This window comes from Cervus elaphus, chromosome X, assembly GCF_910594005.1.
Source record: "Cervus elaphus chromosome X, mCerEla1.1, whole genome shotgun sequence".
Taxonomy (NCBI): Eukaryota; Metazoa; Chordata; class Mammalia; order Artiodactyla; family Cervidae; genus Cervus; species Cervus elaphus.
Window position 1 is genome coordinate 130710213 of NC_057848.1, and position 13189 is coordinate 130723401.

Sequence of the window (13189 nt, forward strand, 5' to 3'; positions counted from 1 at the left end):
GCACTGCAGGCAGATTCTTTACCAGCTGAGCCACCAGGGAAGCCCAAGAATACTGGAGTAGGTAGCCTATCCCTTCTCCAGGGGATCTTCCCTACCCAGGAATTGAACCAGGGTCTCCTAAATTGCAGGCAGATATTTTACCAGCTGAGCTAAAGGAAGAGGGATTTTCAGGAAAGTGGGGAGAAGGGTAAACACAGCTGGGTGCAGGCACAAGGATCTTTCTGGTGCTTTCCCCATCACACCAGAGGCCATCGGGTCCTTTCCCCTCCTTTCTTCTCAGATAGGCAAGAGGAGCTGAAGCATAAACTCTATTGAGTTTTTCTGTTTCCTAAGCCAGGGGTCCCCAACCCTTAGCCATTGACCAGAGCTGGTCCATGGCCTGTTTGGACCTGGGCCGCACAGCAGGAGGTGAGCAGCGGGTGAGCGAGCAAAGTTTCACCCGTACTTACAGCTACTCCCCATCACTCTTGTCACCACCTAAGTTCAGAAAACAAGCTCAGGGCTCCCATTATAGTGAGCTGTATAATTATTTCATTATATAGCACAATGTAATACTAATAGAAATAAACTGTGCAATAAATGTGATGTGCTTGAATCATCCCCAAACTATCCCCCCACCCCCATTGTCCAAGGGAAATTTGTCTTCCACGAAACAGTCCCTGGTGCCAAAAAGGTCGGGGACCCCTGCCCTAAGCGGTAAAAAGGCTTCACCTTTCAAATCAAAATGTGCTGCTTAATGGCTGGTGAACTGACTTCTAGTTCTTTCACAGCCAAATATGGCTGGTGAAGGGGCAGGCCGAATTATCCACGGGAGGGGGCCGGGGAGGGGTTGGGGTGTGTGTGTGTGTGTGTGTGTGTGTGTGTGTGTGTGTGTGTGTGTGATCCATAGGGACAGATACACCCAGAATTAAAACAGTGGAGGGTGGAGGCCTTCGGGATCCTTTAAAACTCCCAGGTGGAAACCAGGTCGGACATACATCCTGCCTGGACCTTTCCTGCACAGCCAGGATATCCTGTGTTTGTCAAAAGGACTGCATAGGGAGGCCCTGGCCATTGTCCATCCCGAAATCTGCCCTTCAGCCCCTCCCCAGCCTGTAGCAGCCGCCCCGGGGCAGAGGAAGAGTAACTCTGGAAACGGTTTTATCAGCATCCTCCACGGACTTCCTCACCTCCTCCCCAACCTCATTAGCCCCAAGGTCCTTAGCATCCTCCAGCAGAAACCTGTGAAACTGGGATAGGGTCAGCGCCCTAAAGCCAGCCCCTTCTCGTTTGCCAAGACCTGCCTCTGCGCAGCCCTAAGTGGGTGCAGCTGGAATCCTGAGCCTGCGATGGAGCCCCGGCTGGGGCCCAAAGCTGCCGCCCTCCACCTGGGCTGGCCGTTCTTGCTGCTGTGGGTCTCCGGCCTGAGCTACTCTGTCTCCTCCTCAGCTTCTCCCTCTCCTTCTCCGGTGTCCCGAGTCCGAACGAGCTACAATTTGGGAAGGACTTTCCTCGGTCTTGATAAATGTAACGCCTGCATCGGGACATCTATTTGCAAGAAGTTCTTTAAAGAAGAAATAAGGTCAGAATCTCAGTTGGATAACTCTGAGGGGCAAAACGTTCCCTTCATGTAATCAGGTCCAGGAATTTCTTGAAAACAAGTCAGGGTGTAGTTTTTGGGTGCGAGCTGAAGCAAAGCCATTTAATTATGGTGGTAATGGGTTAAGGTTGGGGTGGAGAGGAGGGAAGGTGTGAAGCCTAATTCCAACTCTAAATGCTAAATCCAACATTTCCTTTGGAAGTAGGAGTGTAAAGTTTTAAAGTTTTCTTTTCTATGAATGAAGTAGCCCAGGACTATTGAGTTTACCAAGTTCATATCTCATAGTAGCAGGGAAATAAAATTTATAGAAAGCTTACTATGTGACGAACGTTTTTAAGCTACTGTTATTTTCGCCTCACAACAATCCTGGGAGTTAGTGATTCACACCCATGATTCAGATAGTGAACGGAAACCTAGCAAGGTTCAGTGATTGGCTCAAGGTCACCACCTAATAAGTGGCATATCTGGGACTCAAACCAAGGCAGTTTGCTCCAAAGTTTCTGAATGAGTTTTCTGTTGTGAGCTGTTACCTTGATCAGAGGAAAAGCTAAGTTTAATAAATGTCATGCACATGGCTCTCCCCAGAGAATGGTACCACGCTCTGGAATTCAACCCTGTCAACTCGTGTTCAATGAACCTTTACTATGGCCAAGGCCCAGGATGAGCTATAATGACATTGCTATAACTCTGGTCCTTGCCCTCCAGGGGTTCAGGAGTTAGGGAACAGTGTTATAAATAGCAATAAGCCCTGATCTGATGCAGGCCAGAAGTGAAGTGTAAAGGACCTTGGGGAACTCCAGGGAGAGAATGTTAATTCCAAAAGGGCTTCTGAGCACAGCCATGAAGGATGATGAGCTGAAACTAAGTGGGAGGAGAGCAGCTTAAGGTAGAAGGATCAGCTTAAGCAAAGGCCCAGAGGTGTGCCTTCGTGGCTGGAGCATGGGGCCCATGTGGAGGCATGGCACAAGGAGGAGGTTGCAAGGGGAAGGGGGCCTTGAATGCCATACCAAGGAATTGGGACCCTAACCTGTGAGCCAGTGGTCTCCAGGCTTTTCAATATCAAAGACCCTTAGTAATAGACCTCTTCTCTTATGCCCTGCCCCAAGGCTCTGCCCCTGGCTTGTAAGATTTGGTGACCAGGCAGAAGGCATTAACCGACAATAATTTTATTTTCAATCTATATTAACCAAAACTTGAGTATTCCACTAAGTTACTAAACAGAAATAACAAACAGAAAATACCAATAAAAATGGTGAACTTCTTTTGTGAGATGGTAGATACCACAGGGAGTTGAAATGAACTTTTCCTAGTAGACTGTTTTTTAAAAAATTTTATTGGAGTGTAGCTGATTTACAATGTTATGTTAGTTTCAGGTATATAGAAAAGTGAATCAGTTATCTGTACATATATATTCATTCTTTTTTAGATTCTTTTCCCATATAGGTTATTACAGAATATTGAGTAGAGTTCCTTGTGCTACACAGCAGATCCTTATTAGTGATCTATTTTATATATGGTAGTGCATATATATGGGTTTCCCAGGTGGCTCAGTAGTAAAGAAAATGCCTGCCAAGCAGGAGACACAGGAGATGCAGGTTCGATCCCTGCATTGGAAAGATTCACTGGAGGAGGAAATGGCAACCCACTCCAGTATTCTTGCTTGGAAAAATCCTATGGACAGAGGAGCCTGGCGGGCTATAGTCCATAGGGTCGCAAAGAGTCAGACACGAATGACAGTCACACACACGTGTGTGTGTGTGTGTGTGTGTGTGTGTGTGTGTGTGTATATTCTATTATCATTTTTAAGGCATTTTTAATGTTGAAAAATTGAAAGACTTCCACTTACAGGAGTTATGCAGCAGGCAATGGTGAGGGTGTTACATAGGGTGGGGACAAGATGAGGCCAGTATTTTGCAAAGATCTTTTGGAAAGCAGTGTGTAGAATGGCCAGGTAATGCAGACCAGTTCTCCTCATCCAAGAGAAAGATCATTGAGAACAAAGCTGGGCAGGAAGGATGCAAGTCAATTTAGCTGGAGACTTATTTTGTTGATCAACTTAATGTGAGAGGAAAAAAAGATGGAGATGTGGAAAATGAACTCAAGAATTCCCACCTAAGAAATGGGATGAATAAAACCAGTAACACAGGGGAAGTGGGTGGGACTGATTCCTCAGAGAAAGAAGGCAGTGAAAATACGGACATATTTTAAGATAGGAGGGAGGGAAATTAAGGGGTTCACCTGAGAAAGAGCTCCAGATTCACCTCCTCCTCCAGATAAGTAAACAAGAATATATGAATCTTACAGTCGTCTCTTCACCAAGTGGAAAGAAATGAGGCTTTTCTCATCAGGCAAGTAATGGCCAAATTCAGGAAGCATTTCCCCAAATAGGTTTGTGTTCCAGTTGGAGTTCAGGATATTACTTCAGCTCCCTCAGAATTAATTTTCCACATGTGCCTGCCTGAAAGGGAAATGTGCAGATCCAAGCAGGAAATCACCAGGCAGAGCAGGTTGGGGTCTGGAACGCTTCACGTTGAGAAGTCACATTCTCAATGCAAGGAAACTGAGGCCAGTGAATGGGTCTGGAAATGTAGACTTGTTTATAGTCCTTTTCTCTACATTGTAAATAGTTATTTCCTTATTTTAAAAGTGATATCTCTTTATTTTAGAATCTTCAGGAAATGTCGATTAAAGAAAACACAAAATAAAGATCTCAGACAATTCCTCACCAAGGATCACTGCTTCATTAACATTTTGGTGTATGACCCTTACTACCTTTTTGCTAAGTGTGGATTAAAATTTTTTCAACAAAAATGTGAGCATATTATGCACTCTTTTGGAATCTTTTATTTAACAATATATCGGGAAGATTTTTCTACATTAACTATTCCCCACAATTTTATTTTTAGTGGTTTCATGGTGTTCGATTGCATCAGTCAATCCTAATTTATTTAACTAAATCACTGTGGTGGGACAACTAGGGTTTTTTGCACTTTATGTTATTAAAAACAGTGCTATGTTGAACCTCCTTGTGGTTAGACTTTTATGCATATCAATAATTAATTCCTATAACAAATTCTAAAAGGTAAAATTTCTGGGTCAAAAAATATAGTGAATTTTTAGAATTTTGAGACATATGTGGATATATATCCAAATGGAGACTTCTTCCTATAGAGTTTACTTCTTGCACACTCGGAAATGTTTACTATTACTATTATTTTTGCTTTGTATATTCTTCTGAGTTGAGCCCTTTTTTCAGACTTCTTGGCCTTTTGTATTTCTTCTTTGCTAAATGGTCTGCAAATTTTCACATCCTTCGCCTCTCTTTCCAAAGGTGTGTTTGCTCATCTTGTTCTTGTTCATCTCCAAACATTTCTCCACTTTGAAAAATGATCATGATGCTACCTTATGAGAAAACCCATCCCAGACTTTCAGATGGTAAGCTGAAATGCTGTTGCCAGAGAAGCATTAGCACTCCAGGACCTGTCCTCACTAAGAACTGGACAATGCTTGTTGTTCAGCAACAGAGAGTGAGCTCCTGAGGCTGACTGGGTAGGCTGAAGGCATGATTGGTGGATGATGTCACCTTTCCTTCTTTCCCTATCTGTTCCCTATTGATTCCTGGGTCAGGAAGATCCCCTGGAGGAGGGCATGGCTATCTACTCCAGTATTGTTGCCTGGAGAATCCCATGGACAGAGGAGCCTGGTGGGCTACAGTCCATGGGGTCACTAAGAGTCAGACACGACTGAAGGGACTTAGCACACAGCTATAATCCCTAATAACGTTACCAGTCTGTTCCCAAGAGCTGATTCATAAAATGGATGATAAAGGACTAAGTAGCAGCAAAGTGGTTCAGAGTACAAGCTCTGGAGCCCTGAAGGCTACTTCCTCCAGTTCCTGGCTGTGTGACTTGGAATAAAGCACTTAACATTTCTGTGCCTCAGTTTCCTTATCTGCATGATAACAGCAGCGCTGACCTCATAGGTTTGTTGAAAGGTATAACTGAATTATGGCACATAAAGTGTTTAGCAAAGTGATTGCTAAAGTGATTCATAAATGTGTATTGCTATTATTATTATCTAAAAGAGCCACCTGGTTGTAGACCCTTAGTTACAGGCCCTTGGAGAGAAGTGGTTTGAACCCGCATGAACAAGAGCAGCTACAGGAGACAGACAGGCCTGCCTTAGGGCCCTAGGCCCTTCCTTATCCTCCCAGTGGGGAGGATCAATTCCCATGATTGTCCTAAAAATGCCAGTAAAATTGATTCCTTGCAAGTTTTTAGCGTTTGGTCTTTTTAAACAGATTTGTGGCAATGTCCTGGAACAGAATTCTTTGTGCCTATTTCCACTGAAGTTTGAACAGTCCAGTATCACAGAAGGTATTGACTGACAGTTTCTTAGAGCATCTTCTTAGGAAAGCTTGCAGTCTCTTAGGGTAACTGTGTCATATAAGTGAGAAAAAATTACAATGTAGGATGTGGAGCTAGTTCCTTGAAAACTCATTATCATGAGGTTGCCCAGTAATGCCCAATAATAAGAATTTAAAGATTCTTATTGAAAGTAAATTAAAAATGAGGTCCTTCTGTGTAGCACAGGGAGCTATACTCAATATCCTGTGATAAACCATACTGGAAAAGAATATGGAAAACAATGTATATATACATGTAACTGAATCACTTTGCTATACAGTAGAAATTAGCACAACACTGTAATTCAACTATACTTCAATAAAATATTTATTTTTTTAAAAAGAAATTTTAAAAAAAGAAATTAAATATATAACATATACACCTAATTTTCATTTGCAGTATAGCCCTCAATAATAATGAAGATACACAGTTTTCTTAGTAGTTTTTCATACATGAATGAGAAGATTTAGCATTCCTTCCTGAGGGAAATGTTGGCACACAGCTAGAGAGATGACTGGAGAAAAGGGTCACTGTGGGGTGGGTGTAGAAAATCAGCAAATGGTAATAGGCCAGTGTCTCTCCCCTGGGGAGCATCTGGCACTGCCCAGGCCATTGTGTGTTATCACACACCTGCTGGATCCCAGATAGCTTTGAGTCTGCTGACCCTTTAACAGCCACTGTTCCCTGACAGTTGGCTGGGACCACAAACTTAAATCTTTGGACCAAAAGAAAAATTGATGGGGCCGTTTGGGGTTGGATATGAAGGGGGTAGTGCTCTCCCCAGTGCAGGAGGATAAGCTTCTTCAAGAACTATGGTTTCAGGTTTTCCCTGGTGGTCCAGTGGTAAAGACTCCGCACTCCCAATGCAAGGGGCCAGAGAACCAGATTCCACATGCCGCAACTAGAACAAGGGTAGCGAAGGAGAAAGATCATGGGTTTTGCTGACAGAGAGCCCTGGGTTTGCACCCCTGCTTAGCCACATATTATCTGACCTTAGGCAAGGCACTTAAGCTCTGTAAGCCTGCTTCCACATCTGTAAAGTGGTGATGGGACATGAGGAGAATCAAAGGTACCAGCGTGTGTAAAGCTGCTGCCTTCACAGAAAGCCAGTTAAGTGAAGAAGATTAAGTTTGTGTCCGGTATGCAGATCCCTCACCTTTTCTGACATCACATATAAACTTCCTTAAGCCTGAAAAAACAAAAATAGTCCTTTGCCAGAAAGAGCCTGGAGCACCCCAGTCTAAGGAGAAGAAATGGATCCGAGCAGACGTGGTCCCCTATGTCCCTGTCCCCGGGCTCTGCTGGCTCTGGCAGTGTGACTGGTCCCGGTCTAGTTCCTTCTCTCCAGCTCCCAGGCTGATTTGAAAATGGCTGATCCTTTTTCAGGTTTGACAACGGGCTGGCCTTACACCTTGGACCACCTCCTGACGACTTGCCTTCTTACTCTGCAAATTACTCAGATGATTTCAAAACCTGGCGCCCTGTGGAGATCTCAAGGCTGGTCAGCAAACAGCAAAACAAGATCTCAGACAGGAGAATCTGTGCCTCCGCAGCTGCCCCCAAGACCTGCAGTATTGAGCGTGTCCTGCGGAAAACAGGGAGGTTCCAGAAATGGCTGCAGGCCAAGCGGCTCACACCAGACCTGGTGCGGGTGAGTGTCCTGGCTGTGGGGGGCGGGAGAACGGAGGGTACCATTGCCAGCTCACATCTCAGTCTGTCTGGGCAAAAGGAATCATAGTTTGTCTAAAGTGGGACAAAACAGTGTCATGAAACAATGTGGCTTGTGACAAGACAGGAACTAAAGAGGTTTCCTGATGGCTCAGAGAGTAGAGTCTGACTGCAGTGCAGGAGACCCAGGATTGATCCCTGGGTTGGTAAGATCCGCTGGAGAAGGAAATGGTAACCACTCCAGTATTCTTGCCTGGAAAATCCCATGGACAGAGGAGCCTGGCAGACTACAGTCCATAGGGTCACAAAGAGTCGGACATGACTGAGCAACTTCACAAAGTGGTTTAGGTGTAGGGACTCCTCCCATTGTCATTCTCCATTCTCTCTGATGTGACCCTGAGGAACTCTTTGGGAAACAGTTCCTAGCTGCCATCTCTGGTATGAACATCTGTCGGGATGACCCTCACCAACCTTGCCCCCTCCCCCAAAAGGGCTTAGCTCGCCTACAATGTTTGCTAACCCCTAAACTGTCACTGTTCTTTTTTTTGGAATATTCATAACGATTTTATTTTTAATTGAAGGATAATTGCTTTACAATATTGCATTGGTTTCTGCCATACATCAACATGAATTAGCCACAGGTACACCTATGTCCCCTCCCTCTTGAACCTCCCTCCCACCTCCCATCCTTTCCCACCCCTCTAGGTTGTTACAGAGCCCTGATTTCAGTTCCCTGAGTCATACAGAAAATTTCCATTGTCTGTCTTACATATGGTAGTGTATATGCTTCCATGATACTCTTTCCATTCATCTTACCTTCTCCTTCCTCCCCCTGCCCATGTCCATAAGTCTGTTCTCTATACTCCATGTGACTGTCTTAGAAGCTTCCATATATATCCTCCTTCATGATCCAGAGACCCTACTTTGAAAGTCAGCTTCCTTTTTCATCTCCCACCATAAAAAAAGAACCAAACCTAAGTCACTGCGAAAGCAGACTCCAGTAACGCAGCTCCCTCCTCCCACCTGAGAGTTCTCACCCACTCCCACAAGTAGGCTGCCTTCAGAGTTTTGGCACATTGCCGGTGACATCTTACCCTGTGTTTGTCCCCTCCTGCACTGTCATTGCTGATATCATCTGATTTTTATCCAAACCAACATAGTCATGTACCTCCACGCACATCCAGCCTGTCCCCTTAGGGCAGACAATGCCACCTCAAAAGATTGAGGAGCCACTCACCTTTAGCAAAGATGAGAAAGAAGAACTCACCTCAATTTTCCTGCCATGATGAGGCTGGAGGATTTGGCATCCCTCAGGGGCATGCCAAGATTGTTTCTCGAAGTCCCCAGACCACTAGCCCCTTCAAATGGGCACATAAGGCTGCCCAGGTAATTTCTGAGCACCAATAGACCTTCCCTTTGGTGTGTTCAAGATGAGTCACCCAGAACAAAGCAGAATCACGTCCCTAGATATCTCAACCACATGGCAAGACCATGTGACTTTGCCTTATGGTTGTGTGGAAACTGCTTAGAAATCAAGAGGAATCAAGCTGCTGGTAACATGGCCATCACCTGACACTGAACTTTACACGTGGTCCTTTTGTACTTTGTACTTTACAAATCTCACTGGCCTGGAATGGGGAGAAAATAAGCCAGAGGACGTCAAGCTATTCCCAGGCTGGGGAGGTAGTGGCAGGACCCAGCCTACGGGTCTTGGAGTTGGTGTGGGAGATAGGAATTGGAGACTCGGGTGGGAAGAACTTTATGGGAGCTGCTCAACACTGGGCAGAAACAGAAAACAGAGAACAGATATCAAAGCCCACACCATGGTACACACCCTAGGTGTACTGGCCTTGTGTCTCTTTCTGCACCTGCAGACACACCCTCTGCCTGCAGACACACCCTCCCTGCGCTGGCCTGGGGTACCCACCATCTGTCATTCTCAGGCTGGCCACATGGGAAGGACTAATATGAGACCTCCTGGGCTTTGCCTCAAATATGTGCTCAGGAACGAACAAACAAAGAAAAAACTCTTCCTGTGCCCAGGAAGAGTAAAACAAGATACACAAGGAATTGTTTCAGAACCCCTTGAAAATCCCATCACTTCTTCCTGTCATTGTTGTCTGCTTCCTTGCTGACAGGCACAGTTCTCTCAAGTCACCGGCCCCAGACTGTCTCCACCTGGGACCTGGACCATGTACCAAAGGACAGAACTTCCTGGTGCATAAGATACATTTGGGATTCCACAGATAGTGACTAAACTGGTCTTGGGCTTTGAACTAAGGAAGACTCCCGCTTTCCCTCATTTCTAGAGACTTCATAACGCAGTAGAGATTATCCTAGGGGGCCTAAAAAGTCCAAAGCAACCTGTCAGGTACATCTAGTGTCACCTACCTTGATGAGTATAGATGCTGTGGTAGAAGCAGAAGATCCCTGGGGACTGGAAACTGTGGTTGAGTCCTGACAGCAAAAGTATTAGTTGCTCAGTTGGTCCAACTCTTTGCAACTCCATGGACTATAGCCCACTAGGCTCCTCTGTCCATGGAATTCTTCAGGTAAGAATAATGGAATGGGCTGCCATTTCCTTCTCTAGGGGATCTTCCCCACCCAGGGGTCAAACCCGCATCTCTTAAATCTCCTGCATTGGCAGGTGTGTTCTTTACCATTATCCCCACCTGAGAAGCCCATCCATATTGTAGTCATTGCCATGGGCTGAGAGGAGAAGAGAATTAAGAGTGACTCTTTAATAGATACACGGTGTCTCTTAGGGTGATGAAAATTTCTGGAGTTAGATGGTGGTGATAGTTGTACAACTAAAAGCCACTGAATTGTTCACCTTAAAATGGTCCAAATGATGAATTTTACGTGATATAAATTTTACCTTAATAAAAAAAAGGAAGAATAAGCCATTAAAAAAAACTTCACCAATCCTCTGACTCCATTCCCTTAGAGCCCTGACAGGTGACAGGTGACATTAATAATTCATGCCAGGATGTTAACAGCTAATAGCATTTCACTGTAGCCCTCCAAGAAACCATTTGTGTGTAAAGTCAATATTATGATGCTCCCACTAGCCGATCCCATGACTATCTCAGACCTTCCTAATACCTCCCTGCATTATTTCCCCCACAAAACCCAGATGTGGCCCCGGAATTCTCAATAGTGGTCCATGCAAGCAGCCTCTGTCATGATTTCAGCTGGACTAAGAGGTGACATCTATGTAACTGCTGATTCATCCCAGACTGGGCCAAATAGCTCTACCCTATTTTTCTGATGATCGGTCAGACATGAAGTCTTGATTTCTAATTTAGAAATTATAGTAGTTCTCTTTTCACATAGGAGTTTCAGGAGTCAAGTGGAGAGAGATTGTAGAATGGATGGTAGGGAGATTTGCCCCATCCTTCAATTTTTTTGAATTTTATTGAATTTTTTTGAATTTTATTGAATGGCCCGATGCCAACTCTGCCTATCGGCAAGGCCATTCAGCACATGGCTTCAGTGTGCGTTCTCTGAATTCCTCAAGAGCCACTTTCCACCAGGGATCTAGGCCAGCACCCTCAAGTGTGCATATTTGAATGTGGATGTGCTGACGTGTGTTTGGAGGAGACAAAAGGAGCCAAAAGAAACTGATGTGTTGGCTCAGAAAACTGACAAGGCAGGGAAGGAAGGCGAAACAAAGAAATGAAAATTGAAGGCAGGAGGGATCTGACTGGTGCAGGGCCCTCAGAACTGGACTGTTGGCATTGCTTAGAAAAGTCGACTTGGATGAAAAGATCCAGTGCTCACCATCAGATGCCAAGTGCAATTTTGTATTAATACTAAGGACCCTCTCTTGAGCCATAGGCAATGCACTGCAGCTAAGGGCTTCCAAGGAGGCTGGACTGGACCAGGAATCAGCAGAAGGGTGAAACAATGCAATGTGTGTGGGTGTGTGTCTGTGGGACTTACGCTAATAAAACCATGACTTTTCTCCTCCAAAACCTGCATTGCTGTGACAGGAATATCCCACAGCCTAAATTACTAGCCCACAAATAGAGCCATGGCCAAGGACAGCACCCAGAGTTTATCATGATGTGCTTGTTCACAAAACCACAAAGAAGGCTTCCTCTGCTGTCACGCCAAGCACCAAAAAGCAACCACTCTCAGCATCACATGGCTAATCAGAGGAAAACACAGTTCCTCCATCGGGTCCTCCTCCCATCCCCTCAATTGCCATCCACTCTGGACATTGTTCTATACGCTAACCCTGTTTCTTGTCAGGTGGGAAGTGGAGTTTTTTCTCCCACTAGATGGTGGTATAGAGTGTTCGGGAAGCTTTGTTTAAAGCAAGGTGCCTGGCAATTTTACTTCCCTGGTCTCAATTCCTTTTTTTACATAAATACAATAAGAGATGGGTTTCCCAGGTGGCGCTAGTGGTAAACAATCTGCCTGCCAATGTAGGAGATGCAAGAGGCACAGGGGGTTCAGTCAGTAAAGACTCTGCCTGCAATGCAGGAGACCCAAGTTCTCTCTCTGGGTTGGGAAGATCCCCTGAAGAAAGAAACGGCAATATTCTTGTCTAGAAAATTCCATGGACAGAGGAGGAGCCTGGTGGGCTACAGTCCATGGGATCGTCAGAGTTGGACATGACTTAGCGACTAAACCACCATACACATACATTAAGAGAAATAAAGTAACCAAAGTGCATATTAACCATTTAATCAGAATATAGTTTTATAGATAACTGCTAAATGAATGATAAAATTTCTTTTTGCTTAAGTTTTATTCAAAAATACTGAAGGGGTATGTGCAGGACATATCCTAGACTCTAGGAGGGTATAAGGCTGTCTAGACAAGGCCCCTGCACTCTGAGAGATAACACCCCAGTGGGGGAGACAGCATGTGTGATGAAGTCTGATAACTCAGCAGTGTGTGTATGCGTTATTGCTCAGTCGTGTCCGACTCTTTGCAACCCCATGGACTATAGCCCACCAGCCTCCTCTGTCCATGGAATTCTCCAGGCAAGAATACTGGAGTGGATTGCCATTCCCTTCTCCAGGGGATCTTCCCGACCCACGGATTGAACCCGGGTATCCCACACTGCAGGCAGATTCTTTACCATCTGAGCCACCAGGGAAGCTCTGGTGAGGCATAAATAAATAAATATAGCAGTGTGTACATGTCAAAAATAAATAATTTTTTTAAAAAAAGAAACAGGACTCATAGATTATCCAACCCATCCTCAAAAATGACTCCTAAATTACTCTTGATCTCATGAATGAAAAGGAGACAGTGAAAGGTTTCCCTTGACACAGACAGGTTCAGAGAGGAAAACGGAGGCAAGAGAAGACTCAGGAAAGATAGACATGAGTTGCCAGTGGCTCCTTCCCCATGAGTCTCAAATGCAGAATAGAGGCAGTCCCCAGACAAAGCATTACTGAAGCTTGGACAGTCACCAAGACAGACCATCAGAGTAGACTTCATCTTCCCAGGGCCCTCAGCTTTTCCTGAACTTAGATGTTAGCCAACCAAGCCTCTTCTTAAATCAATAAAGCCGTCC

General features: G+C 44.9%; 1 protein-coding gene across 1 annotated transcript in view; it reads left to right on the top strand.

Annotated features, from left to right (window-relative positions):
• Nucleotides 1-1180: 1180 nt before the first annotated feature.
• Nucleotides 1181-13189, top strand: part of DIPK2B (divergent protein kinase domain 2B) — a 38595-nt gene continuing 26586 nt past the window's right edge. Inside the window, exons 1-2 of the mRNA XM_043896423.1 lie at nucleotides 1181-1561; nucleotides 7372-7636. Coding sequence (XP_043752358.1) covers nucleotides 1329-1561; nucleotides 7372-7636 — 498 coding nt within the window. The 5' untranslated portion in view covers nucleotides 1181-1328. The remainder of the gene's footprint in view (nucleotides 1562-7371; nucleotides 7637-13189) is intronic.